The sequence below is a fragment of the Zootoca vivipara genome, chromosome 3 (assembly GCF_963506605.1).
Source record: "Zootoca vivipara chromosome 3, rZooViv1.1, whole genome shotgun sequence".
NCBI lineage: Eukaryota > Metazoa > Chordata > Lepidosauria > Squamata > Lacertidae > Zootoca > Zootoca vivipara.
Window position 1 is genome coordinate 31,180,795 of NC_083278.1, and position 26,258 is coordinate 31,207,052.

Here is a 26,258-nt window from a genome sequence, read left to right on the forward strand (position 1 = left end):
ATGCTCTGCATATGTCAAGAGGGTTAGTGGAAGATAACATAGTAGATGATCGCATAGTGAGCAAAAAAGACACATACCTGAAAGGCAAACTGTCATGCTATCTATGTGCTTTGTGAGAAGTTAGCATATACTGAGAAAACAGTATGTGGTACAAAAACACACATGCTATTCATGTTTACAGCATACAGCACTTTTACATAGACACCCAAACACATAAGGATCAAGTATTGCAGCTACTTAAATGCACTGCAACTGTGTTGTATTAAAAGTCATCCATTGGGAACAACATTTGAAAAGTACATGCAGAATAGTCTTTCTTTGCATATACTCTCAGGCATTTTATAATGCCTTCCAAAGGCAATGTCGAATATAATAGATCTTAAAGTACTATCTCACAGCTAATGTGACTATAAACTCCAAGCGGTGTACCCAGTTGAAATTTAATGAACTCCGGAAATATGGCCTACTTCCTGAAATACTTATTGGAGAGCATACAGAAGAGTAGAGAGGCTATGGAACTTCCACCTGGTGTCATGTTTCTGAAGTACAGATGTTTGACAGAATTCAAAGTATGGATTTTAAAAAGAAGGGTTAAGTGATGTATGATTCTTTGCTTAGTTCATGCAAGACACAAGGTATAAAAGCCTTTTCATATACAACTTTCCACATGTCCTTTTATAGATATTCAGCTATAATTCGAATTCCACAAACAGATCAAAAGCTGTCATTCATTTAGTTCTGATTTCGGTGCAGTTTTTTAAAGAATTATTTTAGTATTCATACAGAATTCCAAAACCATGCAATGGATCAGATTCAGAAAAGCAACATAACTCAAACTTTTGACTACCTTTTCATCCACGTTTTCATTATCTGCATCTTGCTCCTGCTGTAACTGCTTCAAATCTTCATTGGACAACAGTTTATAACCTTCTTGCAGGGACCTCACATGATTTTCCATTTCATTTTTCTCTTCATCTGTCATTCTTTTTGGGAAGGGGGATAGAAGATGTGGGTGAAAGTGCTACCAATTTCTAAACATTAATTGTCCTCTCAAGAAATAAACATATAGGGTGGAATTCAACGTCATGTTATGATGAATGCTCCAGCAGATCTGGAGGCAAGGTTTGCTTTGTAAGCTGATAACTTTGCAATGGTGGTGGGGTCATATGGGCAGATATTCCCAGGGATACACTAGTAACAAGTTGTGCAATTATTTGTACCAGCATTAATGAATGCAAACATTCTGCTTTAGTTGAATTAAGTGAGGTGCCATTTATAGGGTAGAAACCCCATTGTTTCAGATTTCATATAAGAACTCCTGAAGCTAGAGGATATCTGCTGCCCGCACACTGATTTTATATATAGAACGGCTGAAACTCATCCTCAACACAAATTCTGAAAGGGCATGACTAATTTTAAAATGCAATAATCACAATGAACCTACTTATCGCCGTGTTTTGCTAAAAACGTCTGTGTTGTTTGCAAAGCTTCTGATATCTGTTCTTTCTTGGTTAACAGTTCGTCGGAGGATATCTGAAAAAAGGAGGAAAATATGTTCACATTCTAGAAATACAAAAAAAAGGTGAGGGTAAGATATGTACATAAAAGTTAAAGCTAAAAGGTGAGAACGGAGTGAGCATTTCAGGAACCTTAACAAGGGCATAATGGGTGGTATCCAGTGACATATGAACAGTGTTCTGCTTTTGTAAGGAAACTTCCCCTTCCTCACCTTGCATGCCTCACCCCCTGAAACCGATTTTGAGGGTGCAAAGGGAGTTGCAGGGGAGAGGATGTGGCAAGTCTATTTATTCTTTTGTATACCACCCTTCATCCATAGATCTCAGGGCAGTTCACAGTATGAAAATACAAGACAAAAACACAAAATAGCCTATTGTACAAAGGGGAGTCTTTGGAGCAAGTGTTACAGCAGCATCAGGTACAACCCAATGTAGCATATATTGCAAATCTATTTTTAACCAACCTGTCCCTTATTAATGAGCCATAAATACATGCTTGGCTATGAAACACTAAGGTTGTGTTTGTAGGAGATTACTGAGAACGCAACAACCATAATTAATTTAGGGTATATGTTTTAGACAGTTTGTAAATAATCAACTGTACTAGATTAAGAACAGCCTTGATGTGTGAAGTCAAATGCTCTGACATTACTCCCACACGGGATGTCTTGCAACCAAAGATGTCTATGTAATTCAAAGCTTGCATTTTCAGTATTTTAATAAGTTAAATCAGGCATCCCCAAACTTTGCCCCTCCAGATGTTTTGGACTACAATTCCCATCTTCCCCGACCACTGATCCTGTTAGCTAGGGATCATGGGAGTTGTAGGCCAAAACATCTGGAGGGCCGCAGTTTGGGGATGCCTGAGTTAAATCAACTACCTCACTTAACTTCCTTTGCGGATTTTGTGTGAATGGTATAGTTACCCAGGATACTGATCTTTTATTCTCAACTATTTCCAAAGAAGTGTGCATGCACACGAAAGCTCATACCAATGACAAACTTAGTTGGTCTCTAGGGTGCTACTGGAAGGAATTTTTTAATTATTATTTCCAAACCAGGAGTTCTCAAACAATATTAAATGCAACTCCCCATATATCAAGGATAAAAGTTATAGCTTGTCAACTCTAATCAGGGCTGAAACTGTGGATGAGCCTTATACACACACACACCCCTTTTCAACCGTGATGGTTCCCAATTCTTAAGTGTATCCCTGATTTCTCTTATCCCACAGAACTGACAGTAGTGAAACTAACCAGATCAATTCTGGTCTAGTCTATTTCAGATTTCTTTTTTTAAAGTGCTACATGGGGTACATATATGGGCATGGAACCATGCTTTCATATACTAAATTAAAATGCAACAGTCACCTTGTTGTAATAGTTCCAAAATTGTTCTGCGTACTGGCAGAGGGAAGCCTTACTCATTGTGAGCACCACCCAATACTTGTCCACAGAAGTCATGTGAAAATGTTCTGCTGGTGCACACAATCTCTGCACCTTCGAGCTACTCTATACTACGATGGATACAGATATTCAAGATACTCCCCCTCCAAATGCTATTTAGCATCCTGGGTAAGCCACAATTTACAGGAACTAGAGAGAAAGAAAAAGATTGCAGTGTGATACAGGTGGCCCATTTTAACCTAATGGTTAAGAGGGAATGCAAACCCAGGGGTTTAAAACTGCTTCTTGGTCACTGTATGTTATGACGATGAGGCGGATTTCAGTAAGTGGCTTTTTTTTGTATCTATAAAAAGCTGCAAGCAAGAGCTTTTCTAATGAAAATATAAAAGTGTTTCGTTGGTTGGTGCTAATTTTCTCTGGAAATCATACAATTAAATGCACCCAAAGATACATGTCAATTTACCAGGCAGTTTGTACTTGTCTGCAAGCTCTTTCGTTCACAAATTGCCAGGGCAGGAAGCCCAATTCAGAATGGGACCCTGGTGAGGTGGATAGAGGGTAGGAGCGGTCTTTAACCCTTTCCCTCATGCTGGGACCCTGATTTGGATCTCACTATGTGTCTGCAATTTGCAGAGGGGGGGGGGACATCTGTCCGTAACAATGGGAGATCTTTTCCTCCAATGCAAATTGCACATACTGGGGGTCCCCCAAGATCAGGAACATAGCGGGGCAACAGGTTAAACTCCACTCACAGCCAGGGTTCCAGATCTGGATTGTCTACCCATTGTCCTGGAATTTTTTGGAAGCAGCAGCTTGCACTCGAGGACAAACTACGCTGAGTAATGTCATGTGTACCTTGTCCCCAAGTCTGAGCAGTGTGCTATTAAATCTTGCATTATCTGAGTTTTCTCCATGTGTTCAATATGCATGTGGACACATGCAATTCCAGTTATATTAGCACAATAGAATTATGAAAGACAGAAGAGTTTCTCGGTATCATGCAATGGGACCAGTAAAATATTGTATCATTTAAGTTCTTCAAATTACTTGCTGGTACAGGGCTGACTGCAGATTTCAAGGGTTTGGTTCGGAAGTTACTCTTACATACTTGGCGGATGTGAGATTTCAGGTTCCTACTCAACCTCCAATATGCCCCCCACCTCCACCCCTTATTTGAATACAGTGTAACATTTGGAAATGGGGTGTGTATGTGTAGGGTAAAATATTATAAACTTAAATTGTGTGATTGATTCTCCCTAATAAATTGGGGAACACCATGTGATTTTGGGCCTATAATCATTGGGTTTTATGAAGTCCCTGGAGTTTCCAAGGTAGTGGTGGCCTTGACAATGCCCCCTTGTGCTCAGAATCCGATACACACCCTGCCTCACTGCCCCCTTCATCATGAGGTTCCCTCTTGAAACATCAGTGGAGTTGAAGGAGGAAAGAAGAGGAGTCAGTCTCTTTTCCATTTCCTCTGCTAGTTCTACAGGCTCAATTCAGCACCTGATTAGGTGGGAAACAGGGATGACTGAAAGTAAGAAAATGGGAGTGGCCAGTGGGAGAAAGTGGGGAGGCTACAGGGGTCAGGAGGGGGGGGGATGATCCCTTCCAAACTGTTTTTAAATTTCTCCTACCTAGGGTTGCCAGACTCAATAGAGGACAGGATTTCTGTGCCTTTAATTGCCCTGCTCTCTTTTGAGTCTGGAAACCTTAAAGAGAAACCAGCAGACCCTTTGCTTGGAAATTAAACAAAGGTTCTGCTGGTTTCTCTTTAAGGTTTCCAGACTCAAAAGAGGGCAGGGCAATTAAAGGCACAGAAGTCCTGTCCTAGTCTATTGAGTCTGGCAACCCTACTCCTACCTAACCACCATCAAATCATGTCACATCTGTTGGCATTGACTAAATTGTGAAACTCATGGATCTGCTGCCATTTGTGATGGATCCAAACAACAGAGCTGTGTGGCTCCCGACTGTAGGAAATCCCTGCAAAATCATCACTAAATCGTGTGCCACCTCTTCGTCTACTCTGATAGTTTTGCTGTGTAAAAACTGGTAAAATATATGAAGAGTAGTGCTTTAGATCCAGATTTCTGTGATACTAGTGAACACCAGATTTGTTATTTTTAATATATTCTATTACTGTAAACTTTACTCTGGTGTTTTTGTGGGGGGCATCCCATGTAAACTCATGCAAATTCAAGAGGATTGTTTCTATTCTAGCAGACAGAATTTTACCTAGAACCCATGTAAAAGAACTTATATTGAGGGGGAGGGGTTAGCACAGGCATCCCCAAACTGCGGCCCTCCAGATGTTTCGGACTACAACTCCCATGATCCCTAGCTAAGACGACCAGTGGTCAGGGATGATGGGAATTGCAGTCCGAAACATCTGGAGGGCCGAAGTTTGGGGATGCCTGGGTTAGCATGTGCTGACCTGGAAGTGATTAAAAAACCAAATGGATCGTACCCATAGTACACTCTCTATGAATTCTGAATGGGCCTCAAAAAGTTGACAACTTCTGTAACTTAAAAAAATATTACACCCCCATATTAACATCCCGGGGACTAGCCAGGAACACCTGGTGGGAAAGGCATGAAGGTATTATCATTTCCCATCATAAGTAGGGAATAGTATTGTCCAAACGTTGTTTCTCCTTTTTGTCTTGAATGTAGTCTTTCAGGAAAAAACACCCATGTATCAGTTATGCAGTCTGGTGAATTTAAATAAAAACACTAGTATGTAAATTATATTTGTTCTTAAGCACTTTAAAACCATCAAAATTATGTTGGAGTGGGCAATATAGGTCAGACATCACTTGTTTCCTGAGCTTGCTGCTCTGGAAGAAATGAAAGTAAAGGTTGTATCCAATGCCAGCCCCACTCAGAGCAGACCCATTGATATTAATAGGCGTGATTAACTTTGGTCCAGGAAGTTTGGTCCAGGAAGTTGGGTTTTCTTGGAGTAAAACACAAGCTGAATACAATGAAATGTTCTTGTGCCACATTTGTAACTTTAAAAGATGCAAGTAACAAGACAAAACAACACTGTGCCATGCATCTGGTAGCATCTACTCTCAAGCAGTGGTTTAATACCTGTTTCTTAGGAGAATCTGCTTTTTCAGACTTTTCTCCTCCGCCTTTGCCGAAGGTCTTGGTGATGTTTGAAACCCATTTCAGTAAGTCCCCAGCTTTTTCAACATGTTCTTTCTTCTCCTCTTCCACTGACTTCTGATGAACAATGTGCATTGCAAATATATATTCAAAATTGCAGGTATATTAAGCTTATAGCCACCCCGAAAAACAGTTACACCATCAAAAAATTTATTGTGGAAGATGCCAGATACTGAGCTTTATTTTTAATTTCTTTTTTTAATCGCCATTACCACTGTCATTCTTATGCATGCTTTTTTTTTGGAAAAAAAGAAAGGTAAACAATAATAAAAAAGTAATTGAAGTAATTAATTCAAAACATCTGAAAAAACTAATACAGCTTTTATGATACATATAAACACATTCATATACATAGGTGATGGAACTCACATTACAGAAACCTCCCAGCCACCACTGCACAAGCCAAATCTAAGCAAGGGTTTGTAAGGGAAAGCACTCTAAATCACAGCCTTTGCATTAGATGTACACCCCGTTCTAGATTATCATGTTGTTGAAGAAGACAATGAAATTCAATAATATTCTTAAATCCTGTGCAATTAACATAGCACCTTACAAGTTTCTCCTGAGGAGGAGAATTACTAATTTTGTAGCCAACTTTATTGCCGATTTCAGGAAAACCAGAAAAAATAATAACCATGTAACAGAAGTCAATCATTTTCTCTGACATTTCCACATCCACTGAGAATCTTATACCCATGTAACTTGGGCTGCAATACTAACCCCACTTAAGAACTACAACCCATTAAATTCAACAGGACTTTCTTCTGAGTAGACATGGGTAGCACTGTGTAACCGCCACTGAACACAGTGGGGCTTGCTTCCATGTAAACATGCTGTTAGAAGAATATCTAGTCTTTATGACAGAACCCACACCACAGTAAACTTTGCACCTGCATGCAAGCATCCTGTCAAATCTATTTAGGATAATTATGAATGAATCTTTGCATATTAAGTTGCACACAGATATTCAAGTGCCATTGACTTCAATGGGAGGGTTTACATACTTAGCTCCCTATTTAACTTTGGCTGAATCAACGGAGATAGCGCAGTCGATGGAGCATGAGACTCTTAACCTCAGGGTCATGGGTTCGAGCCCCATGTTGGGCAAAATATCCCTGCATATCAGGGGGTTGGACTAGATGACACTTGTGGTCCCTTCCAACTCTAGATTTTTTTTTATTTTGCAGGATAGTATTGCATCATACATTGATATAAATGCAACAGGGCATATTGTTTTACTTCTGCAAATTTCCCAAGAGCAGCTGGAATGGCAAAAAACAACAACAACTCTGCAACACATTGCTACCACAATGATCCCAGTTAGCAAGCTGCAAATACCATTTATACAACATAGAGGAACAATTCAGGCATAGTTTTAAGTACAATCGGGTCCTAATGATTTCAAGGAGAAGTAAAGCATTAGCTTAAATCTTCCACCAAACTCAATGGGGCATAGAAGTGCTTAACTCTTATCAAATTGTGCATCATAATAACAAGCATGGAGCGACGTTAAATATACTGTATGCTGAAAGCTATACATAAGCAAACTCAAAATTCTTTGTTCTGCTTAGCAATCAGCCAGGACCCTATTATACAACCCAATTAAATAATAGGGAATCATTTCCATGAGCCAGATGGTTTAAATTACTGCAGGCCAATTTAATAACTTCCATTGTTAAATTATGACTGTGAGGAAAAATACAGACTAGAAATTCCTGAGGAAATGAGCTCAGCTGCTTCTAGCAATCGTAGCCCTGTGTGGCAGTCAAAAACTGCTCTTTCAAGGGCTTCTTTATACGTCAATTTATTCTTGGTCTTGGGACACGTAATACCTTTTAAGTAGAATTTTTCATTTTTCATCTTTGTAGCAGTGACGGCATCAATAAGGCCCCTTTTAATAGCTTCTTCCATCGATAATCTACAATGAGACTTGGGATCTATCAATCCACCAGTCAGATGTTGATACTCTAGGCAGCGAGTGCCCATTTCTTTCTCTAGGACATTCGTATTCATTGCTTCAATGGCTGACAAAACACTGTTTGTTACAGGGTGAATCATCCCATTAAAGACCAGTTCACACTGCTGGACATGCTTAGCAGATGCCTCATCAATCAGCTCCCTTTGCAAGGCCTCTGCCGCACTATATTTCTTCCCAGTAAAGGGATCAATTATACCTCCCGTACTTGCTTGTGCCTCAAGGCACCTCAGTGCTGTGGTTCTGTCCACTAGGTTTTTTCGAGCAGCTTTCAGAAGAGGCATTCTCTCGTTTGTCTCGGGCAGCCAGACACCAGCAATGGGGCTGTTGACATCTGTACGTGGTTTAGAATTGCTCAACAAAACATCTGCAAGCTCGCTGGCTGTGATTTGCCCTTCCTTGTATTTACTGACCAGCATTCTATCAACTTTGCCATCAGTTAATGCCTCGTCAATGTTGAACTGCATTCCAGTTTTTAGATCTGTCAGCACAAGGTAAGAATTCCCATGGTGATCAAAGCATGTGGATTCTTTCCACTGAAATTCTTGCCCTGACAGCTGGAGGTAGGTACTTTTGTCTATCAGGGACTTTTTATAAGCCTCATAGGAGGTCATTTCTGTTCCAGTTGTAATGTCTACCACAGATATTTTATGAATTTTTTCTGCAGATGGAGTGGTTATTTTTCTCTCCCCAACAGGGAGCAGGAAGCATTTGCTTTGGATATCAAGTAAGCACAGCTTCAGCAAATCACTATAATACATGGCTTGCCTATTATTTGGATTCTGGAAGATTCTTTTATTACTGGAATGTTCATATATAAATTTCAGAACGGTGTTGTTCAGCAAGCCCAGCTGGACCGCAACTTCAGGAGGCACACGGACACTTCTCACAGGGTCAATAATACCTCCACTTGCTAACTGAGCTTCAATAATGCTTTTGCCTTTCTGCCTTTCAAGGATTCTGGTTTCAATTGCTTGATAAACAGACAGCTTTTTCCCAGAAAATAGATATCCTAAAACTGCCCTTTCTGCCTCAAGAAGCCTGCTTTTGTATTCATGATCTACAAGTCCCTTGGCAACTGAATCATCAACAGAGTATTTCTGACCTGCTGTGGGGTCAATGATAAAACCAGTGGCGGCCTGGGCTTCAAGGAGTGCTAACACAGATGCTTTTTCAATTATTCTCTGCTTAGCTGCAGAAGCAAATGAGACCTTCCCTTTACTAGATTCAATATACAACCCAGCTATTGCAGTAGGCTTAGTCAAAAAATTCTCAAGATTTTTTTGAACCTCAGCAATGGCCTTCTTTCCTGAATGAAGCTGTTCAGCTGTGCTCAGGTCTAGAAGTTTAACTTCAATCAACTGCTTGGCAGTTACATCATGCCGGAGACCTTGAAATTTGATATTATCATATTCAGAGGGGATCAGAGCAACCTCATTTGCTTGCTTTTCCTCTAAGATGGCACTGATCTTTGACAAATCTTCATTTTGTTGCTCTAATGAAGTAACTTCAACATGTACACCATACTGCTTGTTGTTCGCTATCTGTAAATAGGAATTGTTTGACATAATGAAGGATACTGTACTTAGAAAATAGCATCAAGTTATTAATCTAGCCCATAAACGGGGGTGGGGGGTGGGTGCAGAATATGAACAGCAAACACTAAGAATCCGCAAACTTTATTAACCCTGGCAATATGGAATATGGTTTGAAAAGTGGGATGGAATGATAGCAAAGTGTAAAAAGAGAAACTATCTCTTAGCAATATCATCACTTTTCTAATTGCAAACTCCGGTGGTGAATGCAGGCAGGAAATCCCCAAGATTCATAGAAGTAAAGGTAAAGGTAAAGGGGCCCCTGACCATCAGGTCCAGTCGTGTCCAACTCTGGGGTTGCGGCACTCATCTCGCTCTATAGGCCAAGGGAGCCGGCGTTTGTCCTCAGACAGCTTCCGGGTCATGTGGTCAGCATGACGAAGCTGCTTCTGGCGAACCAGAGCAGCGCACAGAAACACCGTTTACCTTCCCGCTGGAGCGGTCCCTATTTATCTACTTGCACTTTGATGTGCCTTCGAACTGCTAGGTGGGCAGGAGCTGGGACCGAGCAACGGGAGCTCACCCCGTTGCAGGGATTCGAACCGCCGACCTTCTGATCAGCAAGCCCTAGACTCTGTGGTTTAACCGACAGCACCACCTGGGTCCCTAGAAGTACTATATATTAAAACCTATGGGGGCAAAAGCAAACAAACCCTCAAAGGAGACCATGCTCAGAGAATGCTCAGTAGCCATGGAATACAGAGTGCAGCTGGAAAAGAAAGACAAAACACAGCATGGGGCAGGGAGGAGAGTGGAATGCCAGTTTGGAGGGAACTGATGATAGAAGAGAAATGAGATACTGCAACTTTTTGTTCCAAAGTCCCACTTTTAAAAAAATCTAATGCAGATGTGAACAACTTGGATTTGTGAATTTCTATCTTCATTCTAGGAAACCAAGCCTGTTGTATGTGTAGTACAATACTAAAGAGAGCTCTTGGACTTCTGTAGGCCACAAATAATCATTCTGCAGTTGGATGGGGAGCCTTTCAGGGAAGAACTGCACTTTTTGCCTCCACCCTGTGTCTTGTTGAAATCATAGGTATGGAACTCCTGTAAGGGGTGTGGGGACAACTGTGGGCAGAGAATGGTGTAAAGACACATCATTCTGCCTGCTGTTTTTATCCAGCAAACACCATTTAAATAAAGGGGGGACCTTTCAGTGGGTGTTGGTGGGTGAAATTTTTGCTTCCACACATGCAAGCAACTTCTGCATCCGCACAAATTTCTTGGGGTTATAATGCGGATTGATGCATGTCAGATGTAAGAAAGTGTTGGATATCAGATAAGATGAAAACATAGAAAAAGAACAGAAAAGCCATGAAGATTGCAGGAGAAGAGAAAGCTGTAACAACAACACCCAAGCAATATCAAATGCCATGTACCTCCAATGGATGCAGGCGCTTCCCTAAGCCCACTTCATAACTCTCTTCATGCCTGGAACTGAGGAGTTTGCCGTCTCTCAATTTATCTATTTCTGAAATTCTTGTGATAGGTCTGCTCTTATCAACCGTTATCTCAAACTCTGTGCTTGTCTGGGAAACATACTCGGCATAGGATTGTTGACTTATTCCATTTTCCAGGTGGGGGGTTACTCCAGACAACTGGAATGGCTTCTCTCGTTGCAATGAATCAGTGGCAACTGCTTGCAACTTCTGTGCAACCAGCGGTTCAGATTTGCAACTTGAGCTACTTAGGTGTCTCCTTCTTAATAAAGGAGATGTGGTCGTACAGATGTTAATATGTTCAAAATCTCTTGGGGAGGTGTCTCCCAAGTAACTAAACCCATTTCCCTTCCACCCAAAGTCTAACTGGATGTTCCTTTTGTTGATCTCATTCTGAAACCAACGCAGCTGATTGCCGTGATCTCTTTTCTGCAGGTCTATTTGGTGCTTCAAGTTCTCTACTGTCCGCCTCTGCATTTGCAACTCTTCTTCCATTTTGCGGTATTTCTGCACATACTCCATTTCTGCATGCTTGCCTTGCTGAAGCTGCTCACGGGACTTCTGAAGTCTGTCTTGCAGGTCTTCAATTTGAAGCTTATACATTCTAATGTTGTCTTGAGCCATGTGGTTTTCTTGCTGCAGGGTGATGCATTCCATCCTGATACCAGATATGTCATTTTCCGCTATGTTGTGAGTTTCCAAGAGTTTTTCAAATTTCTTCCTAAACTCTTCCGCAGAATGCTTAAATGCAATTGATTCCTCCTGAAGTAAAGCCATATTTTGGCGTGCCATTTGTTCCTCCAAGGTCTTCTGATGCAAGTCATCTTGCAGCTTCTTCATCTTGCCATTGAGCTCATGAATATGGGACTGCTGCTGCTGGATCTTCTGCTCATTCATCTTCATTTCCATGGTGAATGTGCTCATCTGGGTACGTAGGTTTCTTATTTCCATCTCTGCATTCATGTTATAAGCATTGTCCCTGTCACATTTCTGCTTAAATTCACCAGCTAATTCTTTTGCTTTTATTAGCTCATCTTCTAATCTCTTGATGTGATCCAAGTGCTCCTGCTCAAGTATTATCTGTTTGTGCAATTGTTCATTTGTGATACGTAGTTGCTCTTTGAAACCTTCAGCGAGGGCTTTTAATTCATCATTTTTTCTGTCAATAATTTGCCTTTCAAGAATTATCTTCTCTGAATCGGTCCGGACTTCAGTCATCATTATTTTGGTCTCGCTGTTCCATCTAGAAAGCTCCTCAACCTTCTGTTTTAACTTTTCCACTAAGTGATTGCTATCTGCTAAATCATCTTTCAGTCTTTGAATCTTCAGCTGGTTTTCTTTTTCTTCTCTTGTCTTTTGAAGGAATTGTTCCTGCATTTTTTTGAACTGTTCTTGTAGGTTGGTTGCTTCCCCTCTGAATGAAACAGTTCTCTGTTCAGCTGCCATTTTTTCTTGCTGAAGAGAAGTGATTTGGGAATGCAATTGCTGAATAGTAATTCCAGTGTGTGTGTGTGTCCTAGCCAACTCCTCCAGCTCCTTCTTTAACAGTGCCTTTTCCTTTTGAAGTGACCTCAGCTCTTCTTGATACTTCGTATTTATTTTCTTCAGGTCCATGGCTTCTTGCATTACCTCTTCAGCTTTGCCTGTGGTTTTCTGAAGCTGCCTGTCAAGCTCCTTCAGCTGCTCCAAGTATCCTTGCTCGACCAGCTCTTTTTGATCCAGCTCTATTTTAAGGCGCCTGAGAGAATTATTGGCATCATCCAGTTTTTCTTTTAGTAAGCGAGCCTTTTCTTCAGCAGACGCATTCTGCAGTTCAAGTTCACACAGTTCGTATTTTAGGTCTTTGATGGTTTTCTCGGACTTTTTGTTGGCAAATGTTAGCTCATGCACCAGTTGCTGGAATTCCTCTATATTATTTACTTCTTGCTTTTCTCTGAAAATGTCTGAACCTGTTGGCAACAGAGTTTCTTGTCCTATTATAGTAATTTGCCTTCTGACTTCGGTTATTTCCTTTTCTCTGCACTTGCTTTTCACTAGACTACCTTGGAACTCGATGTCTTGTTCCATTTCCTTAATGAGTTTCACAAGCTTCTCTTCTTCAGCAGTCTTCTTCCTCAACTCCTCCATCAGTGCTTTCTTTTGCTGCTCTAAATCTTGAAGATTGGTGTCTTTCCTTCTTAACTTATCTTCAAGAGCATCTCTAGCTACAGCAGTTTCCTCTAGCTGCATCCTGAAAGCTCTGAACTTCTCTTCAACCATACTTCTCTGAGCCTCATTCTTCAAAGCGAGCTGCTTCACATGCTCCAATTCCTGCTCTGCATCTTCTTTCTCTTTAAGAGCATCCTCTAGTTCCATGCGATAGCGCTTTGCCTCTTGCTCAGCCTTGGCTTTCTGGAGAGAAATCTCCTCCATTTTTGTCAGCTGTTTCTTAATTTCTTTCTCTGCATCTGCCTTTGCTTTTGGAAGTTCTGCTTCCAATTGGAACTTCTCTTTCCTCAACTCGTCCAACATCTCCTCAAGCTCATTTATCCTCTCCATAAGTTTCCTGTTCTCACTCATTACTTCTTTCTGCTGCTCCTCCAGTTCAGAATATTCACCACGTACCATTGCCTCCTTATTTTTCAGGATCTGCCAAAAAAACAAGGTAACAAGAAACATTGAAATCCATTCTTTTAAAACGTTAGGTAATATTGTAATGTTAAATGCGTACAGTAGTTGCAAATACTTACAAACTTCAACTACAGCATGTCAGCAGCACAGACTGAGTGATTCCCACCACCACTGTCACCATCAGAAAGGGACCATTAGTTAGAGTAAAGAGAAAGCTGCATGAAGGAATCCACCAGCTGAAGTCCTCAAGAAGAATCCCTTTGCTTTCAGGATAAGAGTTGTTTCATAGGTTGAAGGTGATGCCCAGAAGCTCACTTGCATGAGTCCTTGCTTAAAAGCTACAGAGCAACTTCTCAGCAAAACACACCATGCAAGAAGAAAGCACTTCATCATTTGATGGTTAGTTGAATAAGAAAAGGAGAGCGTTTTAGTGTAAAACATGATACAATTAGCAAGAAACCACATTTTATTAGCCATGTGCTTCAACAATAGTTATTCAGGCACTGAACATAATGCTCTTTCTTTTAACAAAAGACTAGCACAATGTTACAGTATCATTAACTCACCAAGACATACTAATGCAAAGGCAGATTTATTTCCTTCTGGACTGATTTTAATTCTTTCTAAATACTGCTGTTAAATGAGATTTTATTTTCCAGTAGATGTCCCATTACACCAATAAATGCGACATCTGCTGGTATATAACGCAAACCACAAGATACTTGGAAACGCCAATGCTAAAGATCATAAAAATGTAATAATTTAATTATCTCCCCGCCCACTAATCCTGATAAGCAAAACAAGTTGTCAGCTGGGAGGTTTCTGTAGCTGATGTTGCTACATAAATGAATAAAAGGAATGATTATGCAAATCAACAGCTTAGCAGTTTGTTTAAATATTGCAACTCCATTGAATCAGTTTGGAATCAATTTTCCCACCACACAAAGACATATTTAAGTTTCAAGGGATGATTAGGAATGATTTTGAAGTTGTATTAATTTCTATAATACTATTATATTCATTATGATTGCCTCTGATTTTCAATATAACTATGTACCTCTTTCTTTTTTATTTCTTCCTTTTGGCCTATGCTTTCTCTGCGCATTCTTGATTCAAAAACTGGCGGTGCGTTTTCTGTGTTTCCATACTTTGTTCTCCTGACATCCTCTCTCAGTTTAGGATTTTTGTCTTCTTCGAGTAGCTTTGAATGGTCATGTACATCTTTATGCAGCACTGACTCAGCTAGAAAAAATCCTTCCTTTTTTTTTTAAACATATCCACTTCCATCTCTACATTTTCTTTGTGAACACCAGTGAATAGAGTGGTCAAACCACAGACAACGTTCTGTGTCAAACTCTCAGCATTTGTAGATTGCAAGAAAGGGTATCTTCAAATTTTTCCTTTCTTGGTTCACATCCAAATTATCCTCCCTCAAAATTATTTTGCTTCGGGAACTGGCCAGCACTACACCACTATTTATTTGAATAAATATTTTGCTTGATGTTGCTTTGCATCATAAGACAATTTAGTTCATATGCTTTTAGACTATGCTGTATAACTGTGTTTTCTACTGTGTGTACCTTTGAAACAGCACAGAAACAAGTTGTACTTCCTTGGCATTCAACATTTATTTTCTTTGGAGTTTGTACACTCTTTCCTGTGGGGTAGCTGTTCTAAAATTGCTGCTATCTAGAGACATATTATGTAATGTATTAGTAGTATTCACCTATCAGAAGGACACATGTTTTAATTGTTGCTGCATTGTCCTACTGATTCCACCCTTGGTTTTAAATTGCTTAGGGCAGTTTTACCACAATGGCTAACAATTCACCTGTTTGAATATTCTCTTCCACCTTTATCAGTACTTTCGAACTGCCAGGTTGGCAGGAGCTCGGACTGAGCAACGGGAGCTCACCCCGTCGCGGGAATTTGAACCGCCGACCTTCTGATCGGCAAGCCCTAGGCTCTGGGGTTTAGACCACAGCGTCACCCCACGCCCTGTGAGAGAGCTTATGAGCCAATAAATATAAAGGTATTTTACAAGTTTCTCAGTACCTTAGGGAACTTCTCATATAGAACCAATATCCTGCAATAGAATTTTAGCAAACTAAAGTAGTAAAAATAGTAAGGACAATGAGAGTGGATAATTTCAGGTCAGTATTGGTCTTCACTAGATACATGGTGTCAACCTTCATTTTATATCTAGAAAGTACATAAGGAGTTCCCATCATCTATCCTTATAATTAAAAAAATATAGCTGTCTTAGCGGTTTTACCTTCCCTTTGAAAGTTATCTGTTGACTTACCTCTTCCTCTTCCAGCCTTTTGAGAGAGTCACCAGCAAACTTTATATACTGAGTCATCAAGGTCACCAAAGCTGTGTAGCGTGTTCGTAAGTCCATAAACTGTAATGAAACAGAGGAATAGTACTGATTCATGCTAAAATGGAGTATCTTAAATTTCTTTACTTTTATCTAGAATAAATAAGGTTACAAGATGATTTCTGAAATAAAAATGCAATGGATCTTCCTAAAACATAATATACAAAACACATTAGAAAGATTACCCTGAGTCCAACAGATTCTTAGAAGAATCAGTGTAACAAACAGAGTGTTGAGAGTAGTTGACTTCTGTCTGCTTTGGGGGTAGCAGGTGTGGAGGTGCTCTTAAGAATGAAAGATGAAGGACCAAATTCATCATGGACTTAACCTCCTAAGCCCTCACACCTTAAATCATTTACTTTATGAATTATTGAATGCAATGAATCCCAACACATTTTTTGTATGAAGCAGGGACAACATTCAGTATGTTATATTAGAAAAGGATGCTTCAGGGTCCCCAAAAGACATGAGGGTTACAGCCATATATAGGAACATAACCCTTCATAAATCATTGTGTTACTTTGTATTCTGGCTATCATTCACAGAGTCTGTGATTATATTCAGTCTCAATTAAACTTAATCTCTATCTTGCTGATGGGTGGGCTTGCAAACTCTTGAACAAAAAAAAATGTCTATTTGCAGCCTCATTTCATTAACAGCCAGGGATAGGTTCCAAACGCTGGTCAGTTTGTTGTACCTTTACCCTGTGGTCACCAAGATCCACATTTTAATCTAAGTTCTTTAGATCCTTTAACTCTAAAGGACTACCTACCTACACTGAACTTCTAAATTGCAGTGATTTCGGGTTTTTCGTTTACAAATCCTCATTAACTCTTTTGAACACATTAATCTACCGAAACAGACCAACTGTTCCAGCCAGTTCGGAACTATCTATGCTGATGAGTAAAATCTCTCCAAGGTATCATCCACCAGATGTTCCTTGTCATGCAACCTGTGATTCCTCTTGCTAGAGATGCCAGTAGTTAAACCTGGGACCTTCTTCATGCAAATTATGTACTCTACCTCTGAGCAACCACCTCTCTTCTGAATCATGGGCACTGACCACAGTCCATTCCACAACTGTACATTTGCACGTTCCACTGAAGTTGATGATACGGAAACTGGTGAAATTGTACCCTGAAATAATGTGGTAAAACTAATCTATGTAACACTGGCAACTTCAGATGCCTAATGTTTGCCACATTGGGCTCTCTCTGACTGGATATATTGTCCAAGCAGCTGTAGCCAGACTAGCTGCACCCAAAATGAAACAGCAGGGTGTAACATGATCAATTACTAGCTTTGTATATTTATACTGAAAGTATTTCATGAAAGTAGTTCAAAAGCTTTCACAATGCAGAAGTGGAATGTGGGCCATTATAAAGCATTATATATTAAGGCACGTCCAACTACCTCTTGGATAATGAAATCAGAGGAGCTCTGCATTCTTCGGCGTTTCACTGGAGATTTTTGCTGGGAGTCAACCATGGCTCTGTATGTCATTGTTTGCAACTCGTAGTCCTGCAGAAAATAAATGGAAATAGGTAAACTTGTAAGCTACTTGTTCCATACTAGGAGTCTTTCAAGTGCTGCATAAATTCATCTGAGTACTAAAGACTATGGGTGATATCCAATGGCGACTGGTCTGCTGGCGGAAGGGAATCTGTCAGGAGAACTGGGAAGGAGGCAATTTTAGGCAATCCCCCTGTAGCATACGATACCCCCTCTAGATCTGCTTTGGACAGTTGGAAGGTGGGGAACACCTTCCAGAGCAGATTTTGAGGGGGAGAGGATGCAAGGTATTGGGAGGGAAAGATTACCTCCTGTCAGATGACAGTCACCAGAAGATATCCTGGATATCCTGTGACACTAGGGCAGTGAAGCCGGAGAGTAAAAGAAGACAATGCAGCTACTATGGAACTCAGAATTATAACTGGACTGGGAAACAGCAACTTCCCTCAGCTCAACTGGCAGGTTTCATTGATGGTTTTCCATATAAAACCAGCCACTCTGCAAACAGAGGTAGAGATAGGAAGAATGCCTGCACACAGCTGAACAGGACTATTGGAGGTTTCTCTTGGCTTTTCTCTGTTGCTTTGGCGACGGGTAAAGCTGCCACTCAAGTGGGAAGGATGCATTGTCTGATTACAGACTACACCCTGCACCCTGTGGCACTGTTCACCTGATATCTGGTCCACGGTGCTGCTGCAGTTTAAGATAAAAAAGGTGAAGGACCCCTGGACGGTTAAGTCCAGTCAAAGGCGACTATGGGGTGCAGCGCTCATCTCACCTTCAGGCCAAGGGAGCTGGTGTTTGTCCACAGACAGCTTTCCGGGTCATGTGGCCAGCATGACTAAACCTCTTCTGGCGCAACAGAACACCATGATGGAAACCAGATCACACGGAAATGCAATTTACCTTCCCAACGCAGCATAACCTATTTATCTACTTGCACTGGCATGCTTTCAAACTGCTAGGTTGGCAGGAGCTGGGACAGAGCAAATGGGAGCTCACCCTGTTGCGGGGATTTGAACCACCGACTTTCTGATCGGCAAGCCCAAGAAGCTCAGTGGTTTAGACCACAGCGCCACTACGAGGTAGAGGGGCAAGGTGAAGTGAGGCGGCAGCAAGGTAGGCATGTTGCAAACGCACTGGTAGGAGCACCGGATTGCCTATGCTAGAGGTCAGCTGAGAGCCGCCACCTCGGCCCACTACTGCTGCCAACGACCACTGATACAATGCAGCCTAATAATGTGAATTGGAGCAGCAGCTGTGGCAGTAATAGCAACAGCAACATCTCTCAGAAGACACTTCCACATTTCCACACCCAGACTTCCAGGTGCAGAAACAGCAGCACTACTGTCGTCATTCTGGACGCTGAGCAATGCTCACATTTCCACAAAGAATTAAAAAAGGATAATAACTGTGCACAGAAGTTATAATTTTACCTTTACTGCAGCTGAATACTGCTCAGAGTGCTTCTGGCATTCGTCTAGCTTGTTTTGTTTCGTCTCTATTTCCGACACTAGCATCTGTAAAATAAACAAGAGAATTTTAGTATGTAACAGTATCAACCTATGCAACTTTCCCCATCTTAAAGGCTGGTGTTCTACTTGTTTTTAAAACATACTAGACTGAAAACTTGAAAGTTGTGTTTATGTATAAAAACGTAGCATGAAAGGCTGTTTCCCTGTGGTACTCTTTATACATTACCTTTGGCTCTATAAGAAAAATGGAAGGGGGGGGGACATTGCCCCTCAACCAATATATGCAGAAACACACTAGATTATTAATAATGTAAGATACAGAGGTATATCCAGTACACTGCTTAAAAGGGAAATTTTCTTATTAGCTGAACTGAAACTGGCTGGCTTTAATTTAGTTATTAATTCTTTACATCTAAGCCCTAGAACAAAACCTGCATGTTATAAGTGGATATTTGTTATCAGCTCACTACAAAAAGGTGGCATATAAACAAATTAAATCAATAGATCAAGCTTTTACCTTTTGCTGGTTTAGCTGTTTGGCCAGAGCTTTACTGTTTTGAGGTGGGTTTTCCTGGAACCTCTGCTGAGTTTCTTCAACTTGCTTGATCCAGTTATCCAGTGCGCCATATGTATCCCTGTAGTACTTTAGGGATTTATTGATAGCTTCTAAGTCACGCAACCTGGTAGAGTGAAAAAAGCAAGCTGTTTCAGCGAGGAAGAACAAACTAGTAGCAATGACAATAAAGAACTAACCATCATCATCACCAGCAACCTTACAATAACCTTGTAAGGGCAAGTCAGTATTATTATTCCCCATCATAATAAAGATTTTTTGGGGCGTGAAACAGAACAGAGATTGGCTAAGGCTACACAGTAAGTTCAGGGCAAAGGTGAAATTAGAAATTCCTGGTTTGTAGCTCAGCGCTAGGCTACACCACTTCATAAACAGCTGTCAGAAGGCATCATTCGGCTAGAAGTCCTTTTCTCAGGGTTTCTACTGCAAACCTTCAGAATGAAAGGCTTTGTCAATTTCAGAAAAAAGGCTCTATGAGATCTTTTTACCTTCCATGCTTTTTTTTGAGGAGCTCACAGTCATCTAGAAATGTATTAGTTCTGAGGAATACATGCCAAAGAACACACATTTCTGGGTCCATGAAGCTCCGGGCAACCTTATATATCTCTATCAAGCATCCCTTCATCTTTCTAGGAAGCCAGATGTCTCTCCCTGTGTTCCTTATTTCAAAGGCCTTTGTCTCTCTCTGTCTCTATCTACAAGTTCCTCATTTCAAATGCCAGGCATTGAAAAATAAGTGAATCCCTCGCCACAATAACCTCCAGATTCGGACAAGGATGCTTACATGTATCAGTGTATTTTAGACATAAAAAGCTACTCAGGTTGACCACTAGAGGGAAGTTTTGTAGAATTCAGCAGAAGCTTAAACAAAAGGAAAAATGGAGCAGTCACGTTCCATGTCCTGCAACACTATTCCTCAGTTGCAAAACTTCAGGATTAGGATGTGGAGAAAAGACTCACTTTAGAATAAATTCCCAATTCTTCATATGCTGACTAAATCCATGGTTGTTAGAGAAAAACAGGTACCTAGTCTGTTACAAAAGTCATTATAGAAAAGGGCCTTGCAATCTACGGGAATAATAATAATAATAATAATAATAATAATAATAATAATGAGGAATGTTTTGTTTTCCTGCAGTTTTCAAGTTCGAGGCAGAAGGAGAGGGAAAAAGTGAAACAATATGTGGTAATTATGATAACTGCAACCCTAAAAACTGATCTGTGGTACTGGAGGGGGTTAAGATTGAGGGGATTCCCCTGTCCACTGTTGTCTACTATTTGGGGCACCCCCACAGAAAGCTGAAGCTGTGGAAAGTGAGGCAGTGGAAATACTGCTGCCATCAGTGCTCCCAACAGCAATACCCAGTGTAAGACTCTAAAACAGAGCATTATGAGAGCTGGGGCCATGGACCTGCTCAGTCCTACCTCAGTCCATTTCCCTAAGGTTGGCCCAAAACGCTCCTTCTCAAACCTTCCGGCTTGGCCTGGCCTACCTGAGGCTGTGGGGTAGTAGAACTCACCCCTCCATATGTCTCTATGGCCCCTCTTGTTCTGTGAGTAGCCATTAGTAAATAATGTGGGCAATAGTTAAAATGGCTAAGTTTTATACAGCTGAAGAAAAATGATGTTGATAACTAGCCAGGTTTTTTTTGTGTGTGTGTGTGTGTGTGTGTGTGTATTTCACTGATAGAAAACAGGAGGGTGAACATTTGTAGGGAACAGTCTGTTTACAGTTACATGCGGCAGTCGACACAAAATCTGTTACCTCTTGCGCTCAGAGCGCCTAAGCGTTGATGGTGAACTGCCAGCACAGTCAATTAAGCTGTCCGAGAGAGGCAGCATTTGCTTCATGTTTATCTCACAAGCACGCAGGAGCATTCTCATTTGCCATAAATAAGGGTATCTTAAACAGTCAGGACAGAAGACTACCCACACAGTGCCGCTTATTGCGAACCCAGTGCTTCTAAGACAGGCATGCTTTCCTGAAGATAGCAAGGATTTGAACCAAGGGAATCACAGACATGCAGTATGTCTGTGTGACATGCAGTATGTATCTCGCAGAAGCCAGTGTGGAAGTTGCTTCCCTGTGGCTTCTTTCCACATCGCAGCAGTAACATGTGTGCAGGGTCATTAAGGGGGCCGCATGAAGATGACAGCCCTAGGCCTAGTTGGCCCCTGCAGCCTCTCGCCCACCAGGCAAAGCTCTCCATCTCCTTCACTCTTAGAGAAAAGCAGGGAGATGGAGGCAAAGAATACCAGTGCCAATACTAAAGACGCAGCAAAAGAAAGAAGAAATCAAGCCAGAGGGAAAGAAAGGGGAGGAGATACTAACAGAAGCGTCAAAACAACAAAAAGTAATCCTTAGGAGGAGGTGCGGAGAAATGTGTTTACTGAGGGTTTGCTTCATATGCAATGTGTAAGTTTACTGTCAATGCACTGGTAGTTGGATTTGGAAGGATTTGTACAATGGTGGAATGGTGTAAAACAGGAACACTTCCAAACGCTTGGTGAATCTACAGCTGGCTTCCCACATATTAAGTGGCGACTCTCCACAAGGAGACTGAAGAGGAGCCATGGCCACCACTGGGCGAGGCAAGGGGTGGAGGAAGGCAACAAGGAGCCCAAACCGTGAGATTTGTCCGGCTCCACACACTTCCCTAGGGACGGCCTTGCCTGTGCATGACGGAACCCTTCATATACGTGTTATAGGAGCTGTCTTGGAAGAAGTCTCAAGCAAGCTGCACCCGCCATCCTGTCAAAATGCGCATGGCCAAACCAGAGAAGTCTTATCTTCCTTATTTCTCTCTCTCCTCAGTTATACATGATGGTTGAGGCCTCCAGCTCATACCTATGACTAACTTAGTTGGTCTCTAAGGTGCTACTGGAAGAATTTTTTTTTATTTTTTGTTTCGACTATGTCAGACCAACATGGCTACCTACCTGTAACAAAAAAAGGTTTCACTCTGCAGTTTCTGAAAAGAAAATAGAAGTACTAACCTGTTCTCAATCTGAGAATGAACGTTCTGCCACCTCTCGGTCAGCTGATCTGCTTTCTCTTTGTGCCAGTCGAAGTCGAGATCACGTTCCTTGTGTGTTTTAAACATCTGATCACTAATTGCTTTGGCTTTCTGGAGTTCGTCTTCTAGAGCATGGAATACTTCTCTTTTTACATCAACCTCTGATCTCCATTGCTGGTACACAAAACATGTGACATCTCAATACAGATCATAACGCTGCTGCTTCAAATCAATATGCATCATGTGCTATAATATTACTAACTAGTCATGGGGGCAGACGTCCAAAGTCTGGGGGGGGGGGGCTAATCTGGCCCGCCGGTCAGTTTAATCTGGCCTCTGTGGCAATTTATTTCCTGGGGTAAAATTGTTAAAAGACCTCAACAACTTCAATCCTTAAAAAAGCTCAACAACTTTGGTCGGCCCTTTGGTTGGCCCCCACGGCCCTTCACTTCGTCAAATCTGGCCCTCTTTGAAAAAAGTTTGGACACCACTGGGGTATTCATGTTGCAGGAAACAAACAAAGCATCTGAATTTTCAGCCAAATGCTTTAAAAATTGTTTTGTATTTGCGCCATTACTGCTTCTGTAACTATAACGAAGAGGAATACTTTTCTAATTATAAGCATACCTAAGCATAGCAAATTCCCTTATGCTGAATAGGCTTCCTCACGAGAAAAGGGAAAACTTGACAGCTGTGTACCTAAGTTTACCTCTCATGTGGCTAATCTTCCCTGGCCTTCTTCTAAGCAGCTAAGGAAGATTAGCTCCATAAGAAGGAACGGAAAAAGCTGCATTCTTTCCTGGTACAATTTGGCTGTGTGTTTTTTTCTTTTCTGAGGAACCATATGGGAAGGAAAGGGACCAGTGACTGCTTCAGGATCCTCCATCTTTTGTTGGCTATAACAAGCATAGAGAACCTCCAAATATTGTTGGACTACAACACCCATCATCCCTGGCCATTGGCCATGCTGGCTGAGGCTGATGGGAGTTAAGAGTCCAGCAACATCTGGTGGATGACAGGTTCCTAATCCCTGCCCTGTAGGGTTGGGAGGGAAACCTCAGAATACTAAACTTCTGGTCTTCTTTCCACATGACGGTGTAATATGCAGCTCAGCTCTTAGTTAAGTGTTACTGGGAAATGACGTAATAATCATCATTCATTCCTAATTCACAATATTTGACCAGTCAACTTGCCACATCTCAATGCCACTCATGTTTACTTTGTTTCCATTCTTCTACAGGCCAAAAAGAAGACAGGCGATTCAATACAGATAAAATAAAGCACTACTTCTTTCCACAGCACATTGTTAAACTATGGAATTTGCTCCCACAGGAAGCAATGAGGGCCACCTACTCAGATAGCTATAAAGGAAGTTTAGACAAATTCATGGAAGAGAGGGCTATTGATGGCTATGCTCTGTCTCCAAGGTTGGAGATAGCAATGGTTCTGAATTCCAGTTGCTGAAAATCACAGGAGAGAGAATGCTCTTGTGCTCAATCCTGTTTGCAAGCTTCCCACGGGCATCTGAGAGAACAAGATGCTGCTTTTCTTATGTTCTCATGACAGTATATATCAATCTACTTTACTTCTTTATATTACTTAAAAAGCACACCTATTTCTCATTATTATTTTTCTGCACATCATAAGAATACCTTTAACGTAGCCATAAGGTTCTCAATATTGCTCTTGTCGGCAGTTAATGGTTCTTCCTCACATAGTTTAGTCTCATAGAGTTTTACCAGTGCTTCAGCTCCTTGAGTGTTTTTCAGCACCAAATTTATAGTTTTTAACCTGAAACAAAAGGGATCACTTGTCAATCATAATTTCCAAATAGTTCTAAAGTTTTTTTAAAAAATTGTTTTAGTATATGATGACTATACGACTTAAGATCATTCTTCTATTTATTTATTTATTTGTTTGTTTGTTTAAATTTATTTCTGGCCTTTCAACTTTATAAACACTTTCAAGGTGGCCATATGGAATTCTGTATCTATTATTCAATTCAACAAAATATATTCATAACTGTGAATATATTCAGCTTCCCCTCCAAACACACGCTACATCATCCTATCAAACCTGTCTGCCACATGTGATGATGATGAAAAAGTGCAATGAAATGTGAATGATTTGATGGCTTACTTACTTTTCTATGTAAATGGAAGACATGGAGTAAACCTGATTCATATTTTGAATTACTAGGTTAAGCTCCGACCGCAGAGTAGGAACTGAAGGCGAACCAGCAGCTTGACTGAAAAAATCATCGCATTTGTCTGTGATTGTTTCCAAGTCCTCCTTGAGTCGATCCAGATCCTTCTTCAGCTTCTACAGAACCAAAGATTAAATGTTTTTCCCCTGTAGCAAGCAGAAGTTCTCAAACAATCATAATAAGCATCCTTAGGTCAAGAGACACTAATACTACAGAAGATAACATGAGCAAAGGGTTATGGGACCCTTTGGAGCAGCATGAGAGGCTACAGAGGAAAGAAGAAATCACAAAAAAAAGTGCCCTGCCTTTGTACCCCTGTGGGGAACCTCCACTGAACCTCAGTTCCTTCTGAAATTAAAATGGGCCCTTCCATTTTTAAAAATTACTTTTTATTGAGGGTTTTGTGTTACAAAGCAAACAGATAACGGTACATCTATTGTCTCCACTTTCAATTCATAGTCTTTTTCACAGTTCATTTACGTTTGGTGAGAGACAATTTTTGTCATAGACATCTTGCAGTTGGGGGAAAGGGGAGGTGGGGAGAGAGATGGGGATATCATTATTTCATTTTATTGCCTATTCTTAGTTGGGGGGGGCTGTCCTTCCATTGTTTGTTCGCCCTTCCATTTGTTGAGCACTAGTTAGGGTGCAAGCCAGTAAAAGCAAAACTAGTTCACCCCAGCTAGAACTCAAAAGTCGTAACCACTGCCACATAAAAACCAAACGACTTCTTTGATAAGATCCTTGCCCACTTTTATCTTCAAAGAACCAGTAAAGCTCACCTGCTCTGTCTGGGAATTCCAAAATGAAGGCATTTGTAAACAGACTGCCCCAAAACCAACTGGTGGCTCAAATGTTTACTTCACTTTAATTAGCTATACAAGTGCACATTACTTGTTGTAATTTGTTGATGCAGCCATGCAGATAATTGTAGTGGTCCCTTCTGAATAAGCTCTTTATGAGCTCATCATTATACGACTGTTACATTTCATGAGCTTTGGAGATCCCACAGAGAAGCTCAGAGGACTCACCTCTTGTTCAGAGATCCGAAATACACTTTCATGTAAGTCATCTCTCTCCAGTGGGGTTCGAATCTGCCTAATCAAACGATCTTCGCAATTCTCCAAACGAAGTCTCATGTTTCGAACTTCTGAGATGTATAGGTTGTAAATGGATTCTTCATGCTCCTCTGTTGGAAAGAAATGGAAGAATGCAAATAAAACCAAGTTTATTTAACGTTCCTCTGCCACCACACAACAGATATTCTAAAGCAAGGGTCCCCCAACTTACCTGGCTTTGGGCCGGATGCCCGCCGCGTCGATTGTGTGGTGGGCCGGAGGGTGGGGGAGTGCGTGCGGCTGTGCGCGCCCATGCG

The 26,258-nt window shown here is 41.1% G+C and overlaps 1 protein-coding gene across 39 annotated transcripts in view; it reads right to left on the bottom strand.

Moving 5' to 3' along the window:
• Positions 1-26,258, bottom strand: part of DST (dystonin) — a 299,923-nt gene that overhangs the window by 126,434 nt on the left and 147,231 nt on the right. For 20 of the 39 annotated variants that reach the window (XM_060272496.1, XM_060272494.1, XM_060272495.1 and 17 more), the window contains 12 exons: positions 25,915-26,072; positions 24,821-24,999; positions 24,330-24,468; positions 22,658-22,851; positions 19,604-19,766; positions 19,048-19,131; positions 17,513-17,620; positions 16,025-16,123; positions 11,050-13,737; positions 6,020-6,154; positions 1,445-1,533; positions 848-983 (listed from right to left, as the gene is read on the bottom strand). In XM_060272496.1, the coding sequence (XP_060128479.1) occupies positions 848-983; positions 1,445-1,533; positions 6,020-6,154; positions 11,050-13,737; positions 16,025-16,123; positions 17,513-17,620; positions 19,048-19,131; positions 19,604-19,766; positions 22,658-22,851; positions 24,330-24,468; positions 24,821-24,999; positions 25,915-26,072 (4,172 nt within the window). Of the gene's footprint in view, positions 1-847; positions 984-1,444; positions 1,534-6,019; positions 6,155-6,225; positions 9,617-11,049; positions 13,738-14,776; positions 14,921-16,024; positions 16,124-17,512; positions 17,621-19,047; positions 19,132-19,603; positions 19,767-22,657; positions 22,852-24,329; positions 24,469-24,820; positions 25,000-25,914; positions 26,073-26,258 lie in introns of those variants that run through there. The other 19 variants (XM_035109763.2, XM_035109748.2, XM_035109759.2 and 16 more) reach the window with 3 other exon arrangements.